At 43.8% G+C, this 21,990-nt stretch overlaps 1 protein-coding gene across 1 annotated transcript in view; it reads right to left on the reverse strand.

Annotated features, from left to right (window-relative positions):
• Positions 1–2,929: 2,929 nt before the first annotated feature.
• The window catches only part of PAH (phenylalanine hydroxylase), a 34,637-nt gene continuing 15,576 nt past the window's right edge, over positions 2,930–21,990 (reverse strand). Inside the window, exons 4-13 of the mRNA XM_066319944.1 lie at positions 17,942–18,030; positions 15,703–15,770; positions 13,168–13,364; positions 12,206–12,341; positions 10,882–10,951; positions 9,355–9,411; positions 8,248–8,343; positions 7,794–7,927; positions 5,543–5,658; positions 2,930–4,958 (exon numbers count right to left, since the gene is read on the reverse strand). Coding sequence (XP_066176041.1) covers positions 4,915–4,958; positions 5,543–5,658; positions 7,794–7,927; positions 8,248–8,343; positions 9,355–9,411; positions 10,882–10,951; positions 12,206–12,341; positions 13,168–13,364; positions 15,703–15,770; positions 17,942–18,030 — 1,007 coding nt within the window. The 3' untranslated portion in view covers positions 2,930–4,914. The remainder of the gene's footprint in view (positions 4,959–5,542; positions 5,659–7,793; positions 7,928–8,247; positions 8,344–9,354; positions 9,412–10,881; positions 10,952–12,205; positions 12,342–13,167; positions 13,365–15,702; positions 15,771–17,941; positions 18,031–21,990) is intronic.

A 21,990-nucleotide genomic window follows, 5' to 3' on the forward strand; every position in this document is an offset into this window, starting at 1 on the left:
GGTGTGAGAGCAATGGCTGGGGCAGTTGGTGGGACTGGAGATGCAGCGTGTCTGTGTGTGCTGAGCTCAGAGCTGCCAGAAGCAGGGACACAAGCTGGGCGCTGTGTGTTAGGCATGGAGACATTTATGTTGGCTGTGCCAGACACATCAAGGGAAGCCGCCTGCGTAGGATGTGCGCAAGAGCCCAAGATGGTCCTCCTCCTCCCCTGGGTGACTTCAAAGTGCAGTCCTCCTGCTCTGTTTGAAGGTGTCTGCAAGCTGTTCAGCCCTGGATAGAGGTTCCTTTGTGGAGGGGCAATCAATTAGTCCAAGCTCCACTTACATCTCCCAGTCTGGACTGACCTGCACAATGCCTGAGACTGTCCTTCATCCCCACTCTCACTTACTTCACTGGGACTCTCTGTGTATTGTCTATATCCCCAGGGAACCAACAGGGTCTTCTCCCAAATCATAGCCCAGTCTGAGTGTTGTTTGCTCTGCACAGACACAATGCTGGGAGTCCCAGAGAGACCTCAGCCACAGTCAGAATTCATTGCCTACTGCTGAGCTTTTCCTAACCACAGGATCTGAACCTGTTCTACTCTACCCCTCCAAGAGAGGAGTGCTGCCTCCAGGCTACGTTCCTACTCTGGAACTTTCTTCTGCCATGGTTTTATTTCCAGTGAACCAGGCTCTCAGAAAGATCAGGGTCACATCTTTCTTGCAGGTGGCAGGCTCCCACAAGAAAAGAGAGCTCCAGGGCAATTTAGCTCTGCTCCTGACACGGTGGGCACATCTTCCCTTCACTTACACTTGACATCAAAAAAACTGTTTCTGGATATGAGCACCCGTATCTTCATACCCCAAGTTACAGCGTGCCCTGGCCCCCTGTGAAGGTCATCCTGCAGGTCCAGAGATAAGACCACCCTTCTGGCCTCCCTTTGCAGATGGAGACATTTTTATGTGCCCCTTAGCTTATCCTGGTTTGGTCACACCCCTGAGAGTTATCATGCTCTTACCTCTTTCCTGAACAGGGAAAATTAAAAAAAAAATTTTTCTCTAGGGATCATGACAGTGCCATATTTTCCCTTGGGCCAAGACAGAGCACCGGGAAAGTCTTTATTTCTTTGTTTCCCTGCTGACAGGCAAACCCAAGGTACATCTCAGAGCACCATGCCCAGGAGAGAGGTCTCAGCATCCTGAGGAATGTTGGCTGCTGCAGACCCCAGGTGCAGCCTGGGTGTGGGACAGGGGGCTGTGTTTGTTACAGGTGTTGATGGTTGTGTTTACCAGAAAGCGCTGTGGAAGGGCACAGCAGGCTGGGCGTGAGAGGTGGAATGGGGGGTGACAGGCAGCTGTGGGGAGACACGTGGACACCATGTGAGCAGTAACATGATTGGGTGGTGAGACAGGTGGACACCATGTGAGCATGTAGCTGATTGGGTGGTAAGATGGTGAGACGTGACCAGCATGTGAGCAGCAAGCTGATTGGGTGGTGAGACACATGGACACCATGTGAGCAGCAAGCTGATTGGGTGGTGAGACACGTGGACACCATGTGAGCAGCAAGCTGATTGGGTGGTGAGACACGTGGACACCATGTGAGCAGCAAGCTGATTGGGTGGTGAGACACATGGACAGCAGCACTGCAGCTGAGCAGCCAATGGGTGCCCTTCTGTTAAGTTTTGGTTATGTCCTGTGGAAACTAAAGGTATATAAGGGAGGTGTTTTCTACAATAAAGCCATTTCCTTCGCATGCACAGGGGGGTCTGTGTGTCTGTGTCCCCCACTGGCACACCTGGGAGGAGAGGTGTCCCAGCCATGCTCAGCCTGGGCCCAGGGGCCATGGAGCTGGTCCCTTTTGGTCATGCAGAACCCATCCCTGATGCAGAACCCTCCAAGCCCAGCTCGTGTCCCAAATGACTCCAAGAGGGCAAGGGGGCACCTCAGAGGTGGTTGAGTGGCAGCTGCGACTGAATTAGTAGGGTGGGAAAATGGGCCTTAAGAGGAAAAAAAGCTCTTCCCACTCCCACATTCCCCCAGCAATGGTGGCGAGGCTGGGAACAGGAGATTAAGGCCATGTCTGACCACCACAAACAACCTGCCCTATTTTTTGTCTGGTACCATTGCAGGTATCTTTATCCTGTAGGAGCAGAGCACTGCTCATTTGAGATGGACGCATCATTAGTATTCTTAGTTTATTTAGATTTATTTAGATGGTTATATCTTAACATCAAAATGTCTTCTCTGACAGCTGCCAGCATGGTTTGAAGCAGCAGAGGGAGGTTTAAAAGTAATGCATTCCTGTGGACTGCCCCTGTGCTTAATCCCTTCTTCAACAATTTCTGCATTTTTTGGGGAATAAAATATCTCTTTTCCAAGGCTGCTGTCAGATGTAGGCATCTTAAGGCACTCAGAGAAGTCCACCAGTGCCAACAAGCCCTTCCTTCACTACAATCACTGACCTGGGTCAAGGTCACTGTAAAGCAAAGGGCCTCACATAAACCTTCATTGACCACCTGAAGCCAAGCTGGAGATGAGGACACCAAGAAATGTGATCATAATGGGATAGAAGAGAGAAGGGTTACTTAATAGCATTGTTTGGGATAGGTTAGTCAGAGTGGCACTCAAAGACTGATGGAGTATCCAAATGCAGAGCCAAGCTGGGCTTTGCTGTGCATTTCTAAGTCATGGCCCACATTAGGAAGTGTTTCTATCAGTCTTATAATTTTACCTGGATGAGTGACAGCCAGCCAGTGCAAGAGAGCCTTTTTCTGTGCTGGGGAACACCTCAGATGGGCATTCCCTCCTAGCTGGGTATTTAATTCTGGTTGACTTGTGTGGCTACCGTACAAGGAGGGTTTACACCGGTCAGATAATGCAAAAAGCATTTTCCTACACAGCTGAAACTTTCTTTAAGCATGGAAATAAGAAGTCACCCATTAAGGAGTACTATTTAAAATGTGATTTATTCGTAGCATTTCAAGTACTAATGTACAAAATTATTTGCTGCGCAAGAAAATCTACTTTCCAAACATTTCCTCTGCCTTTAAAATGCTGAACATTTAATTTTTTGATCATCTGTCTTGCTGAGCAGCCATGCTATGCTGCTTTGGCTGGAGCCAAAGGACAGAGAATCAGACATGTGGCATGAATATTCTCTAACTATTCCACTTGCACATAAAAGAAAATCGTGAATCCTGGGCTCCCAATATCACTACAGAAGTACTGCTGCTGTCATTCAGAGCAACAGCCAGAAGCACAGGAGCTTGGAAAGCTGTCTGAGGATTAGTTTGAAAGACTTTACCCTTGGGATGAAATTGTCTCTTTGTAGCATACAGTTACCTCATGGGTCCTATTATATTAAGAGAGAAAAATATGGGCTACTTTCACACTGAAAATACATGTCAAGTGGGATTGAAAGATCTAGAGAGACATTGTGATGAGAAAAAAAAAAAAAAAAAGGAATAAAAAGATAGCAAGATAAAAAAGATTATTTCAAAGCACCAAAATTATACCATTTTGCATAAGTATATGTCTATTGAAAAGGGTTCCAGCTGGTATCCTTAGATTAATGTTATTACCCACCATATATGTAATGAAAAGAACTATACTTTCTATCTTCCTAAAGGATGATGCTTACATTAAAGCAGTATTGATTTTCAAACTATAAATACAAAATTAGTACTATGGCACATATGAGACTCATGGGCTTTCAAATCCCTCTCCATCCTCTTCTAACAGAAATGTGACCCCTGAGCCACGTTAGTGTCATGATGCAAAATTGTTTCAAGCTGGAAATGCTGTTCAGCTGTGCTTTGCTCCATTCTGCTCCAATGTTCCAGTGCTGAGTTCCCTCCTTCAGCCAGGCAGCTACAAGGAGGCATTTTACAATATGGACTAGTCCAAGAGGGCATTCAGCTGATTTGAGTGAAATTTATTGATAAATACAGAAGAAACAGCTTCCTGAACAGTGAAACTCTTCTCTCTCCATGCCCAGCCATTGAGTTAAGCTGGAATCACCTTTGGTTCCATTTGCTGACTCAGTTGACATAAACTCCAGTAAAAATAAAACTGCTTTCACCAAAAAAAGGGGAGATAAAAGCTCAGATGGGCAGTGGGGATGCAAAAAGATGTCGTTACTTAGGACCTGCCTTGAAAGATAACGTTTGGGTTTGAATGCAGTTGGAGTGGGACACAGCTGATCCAGGTCTTCCATGGCTTTGGTGAGGGCTCTAGCCACAGACACAGTGAGTCAGGAGCAGAGGGCTCCAGTGTCTTCAGCTGCATTGTAACAGGCACTTCCTCTACATTTCCAAGGTGCTGGTATCCACCTTCTAGGCTGTGAGGCCAGAAAGTTAGAAGACACCTCTCAGGGAGGGACACACAGAGAAAACATGTAGCCTTCACAGGTCAGCCATCCACTGTGAGTAGTTGATTTCCCTCTGAAGGGAAATCTCCCTTTGTACCCTGAAAGATCTCCCTGTATACCCTGAACGGTGTAGAGTTTCACAGGAACCTTGGACAACTGGGAGGCACCGAGGGGAGAGTGACTGTGAGAGAAGGCCAGGTGGATCCCTCTGTTCATAATTGACATCCCATCCCTGGCCCCAGACCTCACAGGTGCAGGAGGTTATAGCTCTGCATGGTGAAGGTCTCCAGCTAACCTTTGGCACAAAACATACACAGACTTCCCCCCAGATTCCCAGGAATAAAGGAATTTTTGTACATTAGTGAGAAAAAAATGGATTAGTGTCTGAAGGCCAGAAGAGTTGAGAATCACCTATGGATGTCTGCTTCTCTGCTAATCTCTAATAATTAAGATATATGACATACGTATTAATGCAGTACACTAGAAGATAACAGACTGAGGCTAGATCAAGACTGGCTCTTGCACATAATAGCTTCTAGTCACCAGCAAGTTACAGCAAATCTTCATCTGATCTTCTGGAGAGCATTGCAAAGGATCCCAATCTCACCTGCAAAAGGAAATAATCAGAGCAGTTAATTCCAGAACTAGCCCATTTCTAACACTCCTGCATGTTTTTTCCCCTTTATATTCATTCTCTTAAAGAATAAAGTGAGCAGAGAAGTGCCGAATTAGACACATTTATTAGGGTCTTACTGGAGTTAGGGTCTGCAGAGTCATCCTCTGCTTTCATTAGCCGTAAGAAGGTTGGCTCTCACAGGATCAGAGGAGCTGGCTCTCAGCAGGCTAGCGAATGTGAGGGGAAAAATAGGATCAAAGCCATGCTTCTTCTCTTCCTTACTGAAAACAGCTAGAGCCACACATCAGGATCCACCTCAAGGCCATCTGGCATTTCCTAGCATCTCCCCCCAAATTTTTTTTTCCCCAGATTGAACAAGTTACATTCAAGTGGAAATGCTTGTTGAATCTTGGCTGGAATTGGGAAGCGATTTTTTTCATGAGAAAGGATATGTGTGCTGCCTTATCTTGGATAGGCTTAGAACATTAAATGCAGCCAGATGGATTCCGCCTTGTGGTTCCTATTTCTGGCCCCAGTTTTGAGGAATTCAAGGTAAAAAATTTGCTGTTCCTTACTATTGATTGTGTCAGCTAAGTTCTTCAGCTGCTTTGCATTGTCCAGGACTTCAATCCTCTGTGTGTAGGGATTATACCGAACAGAGAAAGGACGAGGGATTGTCTGAGCAAATTTCCTGAAGGAAAAAAAAAAAACATAAACAAATGTACGGTTGAAATTTTTTTTCACTAACTCTTCTTAGTTGTGTGCATTTGTTGATTGTGGGGATAAGAAACTGAAATTCCTACTCACTGATCTGAGACATACAATGTTCTGCAACACACTTGAAACTGCATTTGTCTCTATCACCTCTGGGTTTTTTCTGAACAGGACTAACTGAGGTATTGGCATACTGCTCTTGGTATAGGCCGACCGTGTAGCAACTGGAATCTGCCAAGCTTGAAAACCTCATTTTCCTTTCATTACTGCAAAATGTAGGAATTTTAATCCAAGTCTGAGCTTGTTAAGGGTCAAGGATTTATGCCATCCTGGTATGCCAAGGAGCAAGCAGAGACTTAACTTCTAGCATGGTCTAGGTCTTAAATTACCTGGTAGCTTCCAGGTAATTTCAGAGCTAGACAATAGTTAATGGAGTGAAGCAGTATTCTCTGTTGCAAAATAGTTAATTTCATGTCAGAAGCATTAAGATTTTGGTGTCTTGGGAAAATATTAATTTGCATAACCACAGAACTGCGGAAAGAAGTGCTCTGAATGGGATGAGACGGTCAGAGCTATTGTTCCAGGCTCCTTGTGGATCCCAGCAGGATACTGGCTTATATATCTGGTTTGGATTACTGAAGTTATTGCTGAAAGAGGAAGGGAAGCACGCAGGAGTTGATTATGGAGCCCCACTACCACAGACTGTGACTCAGCAGGGTAAATCCCATACTCCTAGAACAGTGGAATATGCTGGATGCCACCCTCACAAAGCTTCTTCAGTTTAAACCTTGTTATCAGCCAAAGACATTGTCTCAGACAGAATTCAGTATGAACAGGCCACAAGGTGTGACAGTGAAAAAATATTACATTGGCTATGATGAATTCAGCAGCATTTGGTCTAGTTTTTCTAAGAGGATAGACCACATTAGAAAATGGCTTTCCTAAATATCATCTGAAGGCAAGATCCCAGTTAGAAGATTAATGCCTTAAGCTGAGATCTTTTAGGTCAATCTCAGAATAATTTTTCAGAAAGGTATTCTGTTACCCACACAGATACCCAGAGCCACTAACACAGGCACTGGACCAACCCCCAGAACCTCTATGTTAATTTAACCACTTTTTCAATTTGGTCACTGCAACAAATAAAAAAAAAGCTCCAAGATATTTTGTTGCAGCTAAGTAAGGCAGCATCTTCCTCAAGGAGCTCACTACTGAGTTTGAGATGTTTACAGAGAAGATAGAATTCATATCTGAGCATGATATTAATAGCCCAGAAGAGAATTATTTCCCAGATATTTCCCCAGAGAAAAGGGCACAAGGAGAAGCTGCAGACTTATGACAACTAAGGAAGCAGCAGGGAGAGAGCTAGGAAGACCTCACAGCCTGAGGTAGCAGAATATCTCAGGATGTAGCACAATTTGTCTGTGAATGGTAGAAAGATAAGGGACTGCAGGTCTGGGACAAGTTCATGCATGGCATCTCCAATTGAAAAATATGTTGAGTGTGAACCAAGGCAAACCCCCAGTGGCTTGACTAACATATGGTTGTGTTTTGGTGCTTTACCAGGAATAGAAAAACTGTCAAGGTGAAAGCCAAGCTGAACCCCAACACAGGCTGAGCCATTCCTGCTCCAAGAATCAGACCTGAACCTGGACATAACTTCAGAGGAAAAGGAGTAAATACCACGAGGTTTTGGGTTTTTTTTTTTGTTTGTTTTTTTTGTTGTTTTTTTTTTTTTTTTTTTTAACAAGAACTGTTAATTCTAGTAATGGTAAAGTTGCTTGGTTAGCATTATTTACCCAGATTTGACCTTAAATGTTGGCATCACTGCAATTGAACAGAGAATCATTTTTGTTGGATTTTGCTTAGACAGAACGAAGCTCTTAGATACACTAAGCACAAATCCTTGGTTTCATGCATAAGATACATTCCTGTTACTACTCATTTTTGCCCAAGATTCTGAGGATATAAAATATTTATTATCTTTAAGCATTGCACAATTTTTTCTAATGCCTCTCAAAGCATGATTGTCAACCCAAGAGCCTTTATGACAGAGACCCACAGTATTTGCAGAAGACAAGGATGGGTTTTTCTCTGGAATGACTGGAGTACCTCAGCTTATCTTTTGCATCTTTAAAACTCTCAGCAACGTAGTAGACAGGCTGGAACTCAGTAACAGGGTACTTCTGCACAGAAGTCTTCTCCAGGACAAGAGGCTGAACCTCAGGCTTACTTGAGAGACAATACTATGAACAAAAAAGTAAGACATTTATTTCAGTGCAAGAGTGCTTGAACGAGCTGTGAAAGAAGTAAAGAGCAACCCCATTTCAGACAGGGAGGAGCTGCTCCTGTGGCATACAGTGATACTGTCACTTACAGGGAAGGAAGGAAGTGAGAGGTCCCTGTGTATGCATACACCTACACATTTATCAGAGCTCTGCAATGAAGTACTACAATTCATGCTACTTCTATGCACAAAGTATGAAGCAAAACCAAAGATCTGAAGACGTTCAGAAAAGAAATTTGAATAATTATAAACATATTTGAAGTATTTTCAAGAACACACCTGCAGCTCCCCAAATGAAGAGAGCAGCCCTGCACCATATGCCTTGAGAGAATCTCCTTCCTTACATAGTCCAAACTCAACTGTAAACCAATAAACCTGCAAGAAAATGAGACAGAAACATATGAGTCCTTGATGAAAAGTAATATGTTTACACCATTTATTTGAATACATTTGGAATTTTCATTTCTGTATAAAATGTTGCTATGTGTCAAATTCAAGTGTGTTAATGCAATAAATGTCTCTTCAGACTGAAATTCTTCTCCTGGGAGAAGCACAGCACTAGATTCTATGTGCCTGAGAATCAGTCCAGTTCCATGACAGACAAAGTTGTGTTTTACTGTGCTTATCTTTGTCAGCAGGGGCAACAAAATTAGAGCAATAAAGCTTTACTTTGGCTGGCCAACCCAGTGGAAGTTTGAACCTTAGTTTTGAAAAGTTCAACTCCTTCTTCACACAGGGCATCTTGACTGCAGCAGGGGTGTGAACAGGCTGTTGGTGCAAGAGGGAAGGAAGATGGCATGTGTGGCCTAACTCCTGAGTCTGCCCTTTTGAAGGGATACCTGCCCTGGCTCAGAAAAAACTACCCTGTCTATCAGAAGTGCCAAAGCTGGTGGAATTCTTCTCCCAGGTGGTCTTCATTTGGCACTGGGGCCCCTAATCTCAGAGGAATATCCCCAGTTTTATCCAAAGTTTGCAGCTCTGGATCTCAGTAGTCTCAGAGTAGCATCCAGGTAATCTGTGTTGACTATAGAGGATATCGCCTGCCTGGCAAAGTGGCAGAGATGTCTGAAGGTAAAACAACCACAGAAGCTGCCTCTGGGAATTTCCTGTGGGGATGTAGTAACATATAATCTTTTCTTGCCCAATATGTTTGTGCTAGAGGAAATCTAGTTTGGGCTTCTGTGTTTAATCACAACTGTCACTTTGAATAAGGGGTGCCAAAGCTATTTTCCTTTAGTGCAACTGTTTCAGGGTGGGGTTTTCCAATCATGGTCTTCACTCTGATGCCATTCAGCTCTATGGGAGTTCTATCAGTGACTTCAGTGGCAGCAGAATTAAGACAATGCAGGGGGCTTTGGAAAATTGAGCCCTCATCTATTAAATTACCGTAGCTAGTTTCTCGATGAAATCATCTGGAGCTCCCAGAGATGCCAGTCCAATTTCCTGTAACAATAAACCATTATTCTTCAAGCTGTTTATTGCATTCTTCCTGCCCCATCTTATGTAATTGCTCACATTTTAAATGTTACCATTGCTTACTACCACACACAAATGTTTACAAGACATGTTCCTATCATGCAAGATCAATTTTAAACCAGAAATCTCTCCAAAAATGAACAAAGGGTCTTCTCCAAATGTCATTTACAAGGCATGATCCTTTGTGCCCAGTACAAAGCCCATTGAGGTCAAATAAAATTTTCCTCTTGCTTTGACAGGCTTTTGATCAAGTCTACAATGAACATCTGAGAGAATGATAGGGATAAAAGGAGGCAAATCAATCACACCTACACACCTTATGTATTTCTCTTTGTTTTGATGGGTCCTGATTAAAGGAGTTTTCCTGGAGCCTTGAATGAGCTATTTTTTTCTGAACGACAGGGCATGATTTGAAAGAGCTTATTCATGCCTTGGAGCCTAATGGGGGTTTTTCCAGGAGGCATGCAATAGTTGGATTCAAAAGACAGACACATGAGACTACATATAACCAGGTTCCTTTATTGATTTGCTCTAGTGAGGACTGCATAGTGCAAAAATCAGAGGGCTCCCCCCACACACAGCAAAGGCATTGGAGCATCTGATCACCATGGCAAATCCTAGTAAGCCAAGGTACAGTAGAGCTCATCTGGAAGGAAACACCAGTTCTGGGAAAGGGCAAAGCCTGAAGGCAATAATGAGAACTTACTAACTAGATCAAACTGACTTTTGTCTTTTGAGATTTTATATCAAGCCTACGTTCCCTCTCTCCCTTTCATCCTACCTTTCTCTCTCCCCTTCTCTCTCTGTGTTAGTCTTTGGCCTTTCTCTGTGTATTTCCATGTTTTCTGGTAGGATGCAGCCAAAAGTTTACTGCTTCTCCAGGGCTTGGCTTCTTTTCCAGAGACATTAACACTACCAAAAAGAAATCTCCTCTCCAGCCCTCTCCCAGGATTACAGCTGAGACAGTTCCTCACTTTACTCAGCCTCCAATGTCACTTCAACAGAAAACAGAACAAAATCTCCACTTTCCCTAACATTTGAATATCATGGTGAAGTAATAACCCATTTGACTCATGAGCTATGTGACTTCACTCAGAAGGATCAACATCTGCAGGAAGGTTTTAAGATGATGGCTTCACAGGGCCTGTCAAAAAGCAACTCACACAAGATCATGTTTGGAATTGGACTTTATGATTTCACCTATGTGAACTGTGTCCAGGATTTCAAGCAATAAATGAACCATCTCAGCCACTCTTACACAGTATGCTTAAAGGTGAATCTGCACCACCCTTCTCAGCTCTTGGATTATCCTCCCTATTACTGTGTGTTTAATTATATAAATAGGTGAATCTTGCAGCACCCTTCACAGCTCTTGGATTATCCTTTCTATTACTGCGTGTTTAATTAAATAAATAATACAACCACTGAGTAACTTACCTGGGAGAACTGAGCAAAACTGGGATCAGCAAAAAGAGGCACATGTCCTAGCAGCTCATGACAAATATCACTGCAGGGAAACATGACATCTGAATAACTGTGATTCAGGAAAAGTCCAGCAATGCTGGAAGAACGCCGTAGAGCCAGCAAACAGTCAAGAGCACAGTGCATTTGCTCCTACCAGCAGATACCATCCACAGGAAAACATTTTGCTCTGAAATTATTCTTGTGATGGAAATGCTGGCAAACCCCAGGGTTTTCTGTGCTTTTGCATCATACATCCCTCAGCAGCAGGGACTGTTAGATTTTTCAAATACAGAGAAGTGATTTGGTGAGATGGAAAGGGGATAAGATGTCCAAAAAAGGCCAATCTGTGGAAGACATTTCAGCCTGGTATGAAGGCAGTGGGGTAAACAAAAGCAGGAAGCTGTGACTTGCTGTTAGGTGCACAAAAGGATGATGCAGGCAGCAGGAGGTCAAGCAGGAAAGCCCTCTACTTTATTTCTCTGACTCTATATATATATATACAATTTTACAAACAGGCCAAGATTGGCTACACAGGTAGCCACCTCTTTGACCTCGTTGGTGAACATCACCATCAGTCATCTTTCTCCTCCCAGAGGAGAAGACTGTAAACAAAGATAATTTTTTTAAAACATACATAGTTTACTTGAAGCTGTGTGAGAACAAAAATGCAAACAGTGAAAAGCAGGCAAACTTGAGGCAACAGGAAGCAAAATCAGAAGACTCAAAAATAGAAAAAAGAAAGGGAAAACAGTTTGTGGAAAGTAGGAAGCAAAAAAAAAAAAAAAAAAAAAAAACCAAAAAAAAAAACCAACCAAGGAAGAATTGCAACAATACGAAGCAGAATAAGAAATCTGTTCTTAAAATGGCAAGTGAAAAAGGACAACGGACAAGGACAGAGAGAAACACTCCAAAATGAAAACATGGGTTCAATGGTCTTGGCTTCTCCTGTCTTACTGCCAGAAGCTTTCTTGCAACACATTGAATCCTTGCTGCACTACTTGGGTGCTAATAGCTTAGCTAAATGCCCCTGTACACTGCTCTCTTGCATATCAGCCACCACACAACCAGGCCTTCATTAACAAAACTATCTCATCTGCCGCAGGAGAACTTGCAGAAGCGGATGCAGATTGTTAAACGGACTAGTTAAAAACGCTCCATGAATGTTTTCAGAAGCGAGCAGTCCCTCAGCTCTGTTCCCAGGAGTGCTGCAGAGCCCCACGCAGTCACTCCCGGCTGAGGGCTGACCCTGCTGGTGGTGTGCTGCAGCTTTATTCCCTTTGTGCGGCAGAGTACTCACGGCTCCGGGGTGTACATGGGCTTGGAGCCGTGGCGGATGTACTGCGTGGAGTGGAACACTCGGAACGCCAGCCCGGCCAGGAAATCCCGAGAGGAGAGCAGGCCTGCAACAGGACGCAGCCGAAACCCAGTGCAGCCTGAAGGGACAGAAAGACAGCGTAATGGAGTTTCTTCGAGAGCGAGGACATGATTTGTATTTGGAGTGAGGCTTGGGCAATTCCAGACTGAGGCCTTTGGCCTGTGAGGCCTGTGGGCCCCTGGGGCCTGTGAGGCCTGTGGGCCCCTGGGGCCTGTGAGGCCTCTGTGGCACAGAAGAAATTCTCAGTTGTGACGCAGCAAGGATTTACTTTTTACGTCAAGGTGTCTTGGAGAATTACGGGGTTCGATATGTAGAATTGTAGCCTTTTGATCTTAGCCACCTTAAGGCAAGGATTGTTTACATATTTTGTGTGATCTGTAATGTCAGCTATGTTTCTAAAGTATAAAGATTGTTGTGATAAGCAATAAAGTGAGAAAAATAAGATAACTGCACCAGTTTAGACGTGTCATTGCTCTGTCTGACCTCTCACTGTTTAGGGACCCTTTTTCTACAAGACCTTGAAAACAGCTGATATGTTTAATTTATCTTTATCCAGACTCCTCACAGTGGGAAAAGTTTGTTGACAGTCTGTTTTTGTTTGTTGTTTTTTTTTCTAATCTCCTTATGTTAAATAGAGTTTAAGTGCAAGCTATTTTCCGCCCAGGTATGCCAGCAGCACAGTGTCTGTCTGAGCATCTGTCTGTCCCAATGCACCCTCAGAAGCATTAGAGAAGGACCTGGGACACAACCTAAATGATGTGCCCAAACATCACAGGGAGCCTTTGATAAATCAGGGGTTGTTTTTTCCTTCTTTGGAAGCACCACCCCTACTGAGAGCTGAGGCCTTTCATTTAATTTGGCTCTTTTAGGTGCTTCAGACTTACTCTGCAAGAAATTTGAAACATCTTCAAGCTGGGGAATGTTGTCCTCCCTGTAGCCACAGTACTTCTCCAGCAGTGGGAACACGTGGTTGTGTTCATAGCAAGCATGAGTTGGATACAGAGTCTTCAGCTCCCTGAAGACAGTGCCCCAAGTTTTCTTTTCTTCTTCTGTATAAGTGACACGAGGAATAGGCTGGCCACTAGAAAGAAAATGGATACCCTCAGTAGCAGGCACAGAAAATTATCGTATGCCATCAACATCATGCTCTTTGTCCTTTCCCACTTGCCATTCTCAAAACAGTTTTCTTATTCTGCTTCATGCTGAGCTTTACTAGACCTGCCAGGAGCTGATGGTGCAGGAGGGGAGATGCTTTTGGGCTGACACACAGCAGCAAAAGGAGCCTCACTTGTGTCCAGGACTTGGGGAAAGGACTCTACTGACCTTGGCTGAGATAATGGCCTCTAGAGAGCTCCTTGCATTGTGTTAAAAGTAAATCAGTGCTTATTTGTCTCTTAAAGGTGTTCTTCTAAAAATACTCGCCAGCTGTTAGTTTCAATTTGTATTTCCTTCTAGATATGAAAGAAATATCTTTGGGGAGGTTTTGTTTTACTTCATGCTCTAGTGAGCATTATATTAGTTGGTTTTGTAAAAAACCAATTCATTTTGTAAAAAAAAAAAAACAAAACAATGAAACCATCAGCTCCATAAAACTCTGTTACAGTAGCAAGAAATTCTGATCTGTGCTCTGTGCCGTAACAGATGCAGATTCCAGGCAGTTTGACTTTTTATAGCTGTAAGGAGTAATTATGATTTAAATCCCACCCTCAGGCATCCACGTGCTTAGCTCATGTTGAAATGAACAGGAGTTATACATCACAAGCAATGCAGTTTGGCCTCCTGTGAATAACCAATCTCTTAGCAATAATGTTAAGGCCATAAGTGAGTCCAGCATCATTGAAAAATCAAAGGGGTTTAAGTAACTTAATAGGGTTAACAACACTGTTGGAATAATGCTGATGCTTTCCAAGCCCCAGAGACCCATTGTTAATCTCTTGATGAAACCCCACCATCTCCCACTCCCCCACTTTTTCTTGAGCCTCAGGGCAGCTCCTCTAGGGAACCATCACTTTCTGTCTCTCTGCATCAGCTCTCCTTGATCTGTGGAGCTTTAAACATCATGTTGAATTATGAGGATTGCCAGGGGATTTTTGTTCCTCTAGCACTCCTAAATAATCCTCAACCACCTTCCAGGGCTACAGGGGGCAGCTGCTTAAAAACCTTTCAAATTTCAATAATAAAAAAAAAAAATATTCTAGGGATCAATGGGTCAGGAACAAAGTAAGGCAGAGGAAAGAGGCAAGCTAAAAGTAAAGAAAAAAGAAGTCAGGGAAATTGAGCATTCAACAAACGCAGTGGGTAAATTATCACAAAAGGGTGGCAAAAAAGCAAAGGCAAAGTAGAGGCAATCAGCACAAAGAAAGAGGAAAGAACAGATGCAAAGGAACGGATACAGAAAATGATTAAACCAATGCTGAGAAGAATACAAAGCAAGCAACCACTGGCCCATCTCATTGTTGCAGCTGTGTAGCACCTTCACAACTTAAGAACCCCTGCCTTTTTAATAAAGCCTGATAACTTTGGTTGTGCCTCTCCTCCTGCCCACTTCTCTGTATCTTCTGTGGAATATCTAAGAGTGGAAATTAGATTCTAGCTACAAACTGGGTTTCTGACTTTTTTCATCTGACACTTTGTACTTTCCACAAATCGATCCAATTTCATCTCTCATTTTGAGATTACATTATTAGCTCTTTGGCTCAGGGGCTATCTTTTGATCCTGGGCAAATTATAGACCAAAATTTACAATATATGCTAATATTTTTCTTTGCAAACACAGTTTTTACCAGTCTCAGCAAGAATTTGGCCCAGTAGTACTGATCTATACATGTGAGTGTCTCTGGGAACAGAATTTTTTCTCCTCCAGATCTGATCATTAAAAACAATCAAATGAGCCTGTTCCAACTGAATTTATGATCTCTATTAATTTATTTTTCTTGGGAAATGAAAGCCTAAATTGCTGATTGCAGCTGGATTAGACATGATAAAAGTAGGGTAATAGACACTGGATTAGCATCAGACCATAAGTTATTCATTATTTTAATAGTGTATGCAGATCCTGCTTTAATGATAGGCACTCCTCCCCCAGCCCTGGTTTAATGGGGAATACCAGATTTATTCAATGCTCAGGTCTTTGTAGTAGCAACAGTCTGCTGCTCAATTAGACAACAAAGCTGGGAAAGAGGGGTGTTGTGGGGAGAGAAGGGAGATGATGTCCCTTCTGAACGTGTGCCTGGAACAATTTACTCTTGTTTTGGTGCGATTTGGGGGTGAGTGCACAAACAGGAAGATTTAAACACGCAGCAGAGAAAAGCCAACAGCAAGAAGATGCTTGTGGAAAAGCAGGGATAGCCAGCAGGCTGAGCACCCCAGGAAAGGGCAGGAGATGAGGGCTTGCTTTCTGCCCTGCAGTGGGTACTCACTGTCTGTAGTTGTAGGCAATATCAGCAAACTCCTTCCTCCGGGCCCGGTACACGGGATCTTTGAACCCCTGAAGAGAAACAGCGACGGGCAGTCCATGCATAAGTGCAAAAGGTGCAGAGCCTTCCTCCCACTGAGCGCCCTCAGGCATGGCTGGAGCATCCAAGAAGTGCAGCAAGGGCGTTGGGAAAGCTGCCTCTGTTCTGCCAGGCTCCATTCACCCAGAGCACTGCTCTTCCCAGGCTGCAGAGCCACTGGAGCAGCTGTCCAGCTATGGTCTCTCACCACCCCCGACCCCAAGCTCTTTTTTTTTTTTTTTTCCCCTTTTTTTACTCATTTCCACTTCCTATAAGATAGGGAAACTTGTTCTTTTACAGCAACAACAAGGTGCTCCTGGTAAGAGCAACCCAGAATTATCAGGACTTGGATAACCATGCCCTTTTGGTTTCCCTTGAAGCTTGTGGCTGTCTCTGGCACAGCTGGGCTGCTCTAGAGGAGTAGAATCTAAACCCATTAGAAACACATTCATCAACCCAATCAGACCTTTTAGGCAGATTTTCAGCATGAACCACACTTAAAAGTGTGGCTCATTTTCAAACTGCTAGAGGATCAGTAGCCATTTAGCAAGCCGAAAAAACCCCTACTTGTAGTAGAAATTCAACCATTTGAAGGCATTTAATGACTACAAAGAATGTCTAATAGACCTTGTGGCTTGGAGCTTGACCTTTGCAGCTAATTAGCAATAAAACCAAGGATAAGAAATAAAACTTCTAAATCTTCATTTGGGATCATCATTCTCCTACCTCAGTGTGCCTATGTTTAGACTAAAAGATCCTAAAAGGAGGAGTGCCTTCACCACCTGGAGTGCAGAAACATCCTCCTTCCAAGCTAGGATGCCCTTCTGCAGGGCAAAGAGGAACCCTGGGTGCTGCAGCAGTCCATAAATGCATCTCTTAGTGGTGAACGGCACAACAGGACTGAGGGGCCACAAAACACAGCCAAGTACAGGAGGCAGCTGAAGTGGGGTGTAAATTCAAGAGTGAATCAAATAGAGGTAGCCAATGGCCAAAAAAAGGCACTGTCCAAGGTTAACCTGTCATGGAGGTCACTGTGAATAAATTCCATGCATCACTTAACTACTAAAAACACAGGCCCCTTTAATTTCTCTTTCTCTGCACTCTATGGACTGTCACACCTATTTATCCCAGCAGCTGGCTTTCTTTTCTGAGACACAAGTGCTCACTAATTCTAGGAACTGGAGGAGAGACGTTTCATTCCTTTTTATGTATTTTTTTTTCTTTGATTCTTTTTTCAAATACAATCTTGGTCTATTCCTGCATGACACACAAGGGGGCCATTGGCTCAGTGTACCTCCTTTCATTCTGCCTTTCATAGGATCCCCGTGAACATCATGAATCATTGCACATGGTACATAACACGTCTTGAATTAAGCAATAGGTAGTGAATGACTAATCACCCCATCTCAATTAAACTAATAGCAGCAATTTTTGGTGCACTGCATGTAATTTATTTATAATCACCCTATCTCAATTAAACTAATAGCAGCAATTTCTGATGCACTGGATGGAACTCAGTGTGTTTTGACAAATGAAAGTAAGTTGTTGTTTACTTGGAGAGGGAATAGAGGCCAAAAATATTCTTGTATCTGAACAAAACCGAAAAACCACAAAACCGATTTCTTTATCAGCTAAGTCAATGAACAAAACTTTCTGATGTTACCATTTAAACCACAAACTTTTTGAACCAAGAGCCTTTCCTTTTGTTGTATCTCACCCTAAAAATAACATATCAGATTTAGCATCCACGTAACAATACACTGAGCTAAATCACGTGTGTGTAATCAACAACAAAAAACGTCTTCCTTTCCCCAGACTATGTGATATGTTGCTTCTTTTTCTTGTCGGTGATACATGAAGTGAGCCTGAAATCACTACATCAGAGCCTCCTCAGAAGACTAGGTGTGTCCTTGTGGTGGTCCTGTGCTTTGAAAACCACTGCAACTTTTAAGATCTCCTGGCATTTGCTGAACTACAGCAACCTTTGGTTTGATTTACTCCAGGACCAGGGAATGGGCTGATTATAATCCTAAAAACGTGGTAGCCTTCTTGTCCTGTACCACGTGAGATTTAGTCTGCTAGACCTGTGTTAAAGGAGAGCAAATTTAAATGAGAGAAACATCAGTGCCAGTAACTAGAAAAAAATGCTAAAAATAATTCTTACAGGATGATCAGCATCCAATTCTGCTCCATAGCTTAGGATCTGATTGGCAAACCTGTCCAGCTCCTGGATACTCCTTGGGAACCACGGCACTACAAAACAGAAAAGAAATAGAGACTGATATCCTTCTTTGTTACTTGATTTTGGGCCGCCTTCTGACATTTTCATCTTTTCGTCATGTATAAAAAGAAACATAAGCAAGGGGCTAAATTCTTTCAATCCTTTTCCTTGTAGCAGGAAAAAAAGAACAAACCAAGTAAGTTGTCTTGAATTTGTGATTATTTTACACTGTTGGAAAAATACAGAGCATCAAGAGCATCTAAACCTTGGTGCAGAGCTGGCTTGTAATGTTTATGATTTTCTGTTTATTACTTCTGGTCTCTTGGTTTATCAAAATGCAGAAAATTTTCACAATGAGCCAGAATCATCCCTTTCAAAGGAATAACAAGAAACCCCACAACAAAGATAAAGAATTTTTGGACTGTTTGAAACACTCTTCCTAAGACCTACTTAGTGGCCCCACTTGAGCTAGGATTCTGAAACAAAACAATAAATGGCATCCTAATACCTCAGACCAGCGATGTAATTAACCTGATTAGCTTTCCCGGGTGGGTTCTCTGTTGCCCTGTAACTCATCCCCTGTACACACTGTCTCAGGCACAGCCAGCACGTGAGAAGGGACTGTGATGACCACACAGTGTAATGCCCTCTCCTTACAGAAGGACATAAGGTAAAGGACGAGGAAGAATCACATGGATTTCCAGATGTGATGTGCTGAGATAAAAAAAACAAAAACCAGTAAGTCAAGCATCTTCACGGCAATTCATTACAAGGACTGAACAGGGGCAGGGTCTCTCAGTAAAAGGTTTTCAATTCATTGAGAGACTTTCTTGTACAAAAGGCTGTTGCTTGCTCAGCCGGTGCTCGGAAAGCAGCTGATCTCCCTCTGTGGCTGTGCTCAGCTGGGAGCGCTGCTGCTCGGCCCTACCTCCCCATCTGAGTTCGGGGGGTTGTGCCGAGTCCACCTCATCCTCGGCCGGCAGCTGCTGAACGAATTCCCTGCAGCTCCTCGGCGATAGGGCTCATCCCTGATGGACCACCGACAGGATAAGAGGATCTCCGTCTCCGGGACTATTCAGCCGTGTTTTGTGCCCATCCTCGCATCCCGGAGCGCGCTTTGTGGCGCTGGGTTTCTGCGAGGCACCTGCACAGAGGCGCTGGAGCAGCGGCGGCAGCTTTACAGGGCTCGCTTTGGGGGGAGAGAGAGACAGTGCCCACTGCCCTGCCTGCTGCCCAGGAAGATCCTGGGATGCCTGAGCTTCCCAGGGATGCAGGGATCCGCGGCGCCGCCTCCCCTTCTCCCGCCCAGCGCATCTCCAGGATGCACACGCTTCTCTTTGCCCTAAAAACCAGACCTGAGCAAGTCACTAGATGGCAGCAGCAGACCCGGGAAGGTCCCCGAATGGGTTTCTTTGCTGCTGGATGCACCGCTGGTTTCTATCAGCTGCTCCAGAAACTCTCTCGCCCCTCGCTGACAGGTTTGCTGCACCTCCAACCCCTTCACTTAAACTAATTTCAGGGAGGAGTAGAAAAAGGTGTGTTTGATCCACAGAGAGGGCTCACTGCTTACACCATGTCCTGCCCATTTTCTGTCTGGGTTTATCTCCTGGCTGTATCGCTGAGCTTTGTGTGATGGTGGGGAATCGCTTCACTGTTTTGTGCTTCAGACTGCCCACTACCAGCCTGGGGTGAGGCACATCGGTGAATGGTTTTGTGTTAGGCACTGGGGTAAAAAGCTTCCTGGCTGCCCCACAGCAAAGGATTTGTCAGTGTTAGAGAGAAAACTACTCTTCTCAGGGATGCACCATGACCTGAAGGGTCCGGGCTGTACAGAAAAATTGGCGGGGGCTGAAGTCTGCTCTGGATTTCAGCAGTGATGTCTGCAGGGCTTTGCTGGCCTGAATAAGAAAGGACTTGCTGGGCAGGGTTTGAAGCATTGCTGACTTACTTTCATTAAATGTTTTATTCTCAAGATTGCTTTTGTACTCCGTGCAGACCTCATTACAAACTCAAGGCAAAGTGACTCCAGGCTGATGTGGTGTCAGTCCTGGGTGTGGAGATGGGTGGCTTGCTTTTTTTCCCTAAACAGGAGAAGCAACTTATCTTCCTGGCATGAAGTCCTGGTCCTGCCTACCCAAACACCAGCAGTTGCTAAACAAGAGCAGCTCTGAGCTTGCAGAGTTGGATGAAAGTGGCAAGCTGTGAAAGGGAAATCCTAAGGAGACTTAGTGTTGCTTATACCAGCATAAGTCATTAAGTTGGGTCCTGGAAAGTGCTGAGCTTTCTTAGCTCTCATAGAAACAACCAAAGACTCTGAGCACAGTTCTGGGGAAAACACTGCATTAAGTCCATACAGCCCTCACATCAAGGGCCAGGGTGAAAAAAAACTGGTGGGTCTTCTGCCTAGATGTGATGTGCCAGGATGCTGTCCCTAGCCCTCCCAGAAACTATTCAAAAGATCAAATCCAATTAGCCCTGGCTGAATCTCTCCCATATTTTGTTTGCCACATCCTCCTGCAGCCCGTTTGCCAGACTCGCTGTCTGTCTGCAAGGCCATTAATGAATTGCCAGGGCAAGCTCTTGCAACACTGGGCCTCTGTGAAGGTCTGAGGAGCAAATCAGGCTGATCAGTAATAAATATTGATTTGTCTGTTAGTGAAACAGCAGCATTTATGGGATGATGCTGGACACCCAAGTGGTGACCAAATTACCGTGGGGTCAAATGCTGAGCAGAATGCTAATAAGCCATTTATGTGAGAGGCAGCAAAGCAGGGGCAGTGAGGACTTCTGCAGAATCCTCCACTTGGACCATTGTGAGGAGGGTCAAAGACAGGTCTATGCAATTTATAGCAGTTCAAGGCCCAGGTTTAGCCTTTTCTTAAACAGTTTGAAATGGTCTGGCCAGCCTCAGGGTCTAGCAAACAAGGCCCTTACAGATCCCCAGCTAACAGCTTGTTTCAGAAATGCAATAAATTGTCTGCATTTCCCTAATGCTGCAACAGAATAATATTTTATTACTTTTATTCATGGGCTCCAAGTGGACTGCAGATACCCATCTTGTTTCCAAAAAGAGACATTGAGATGCACTGTGATTTTACAACAAATCTTTCCATCTACACAAAGTTTTTGGCCCAGCAGCTGCCAGCCCCTCTCATCTGAAATTCTAAAGCTACATTTGGATTTAAAGCATTTTGCAGGCCTGCTCTCACCTAAAATTACACTGTTGATCCAAATCTGATATTTATGACTATTTGAATGTGTCAATTAAATTTTGCATTTAGTTAAGACGAGATACTAAAAGCAGCTAAAGTGACAACCCCCTCCCAAAAAAAAAAAAAAAAAAAAAAAAAAAAAAAAAAAAAAGAGAAAGTAAAAAGAAAAATCCATTCTTTTATCCCTTGCCCAATAAAGCACATACACACAGTGTTTAACACTGAGCTATACAGAAGAGACAGAATAAAGAAGTTTCCTCTGAGTGCCCACAAAGCAGTGTCCCAAGAATGGGACTGTGTGCTTCCCACTAGAAACAGAAAACTAAGGGTTTTCTTTCTCAAATTATGAGCAGGAGCAAAATCCTTAGCGGGGAAGAAATGAGAGCATCTTAGGCAGTAGTAAAGGAATGAGTCCCACAAGATTCCAGACTGGCTCTGGAAGAAAACCTTCCTAGCCTTTACCTGCCCACTGAGACAAGTGTGACAACATCCCCATAAAACATCTGTCTGAGATTCTGCTCCCTGGAGGCGTAGTGCTCTTGTTCTGTGTTTGGGGAATAAGCTTTCACATAAACACGTCTGTGGACTATGACCAGATTTGCCAGGAGGATACATTTGAAAGACAAGTTGGCCTGAAATGCACCACAAGGCCTGTTATTTGTTAATGCCATCACTGATAAAGGATAGCATCTCACCACACTTCCTACTGCTCGGGTTGATCCCATTTCACTCTGCCCTTGTAGCTGCCTCCACCCAGGATTTGCCACCCACAGTTCATCC

The sequence above is a fragment of the Sylvia atricapilla genome, chromosome 5, assembly GCF_009819655.1.
Source record: "Sylvia atricapilla isolate bSylAtr1 chromosome 5, bSylAtr1.pri, whole genome shotgun sequence".
Classification (NCBI taxonomy): domain Eukaryota; kingdom Metazoa; phylum Chordata; class Aves; order Passeriformes; family Sylviidae; genus Sylvia; species Sylvia atricapilla.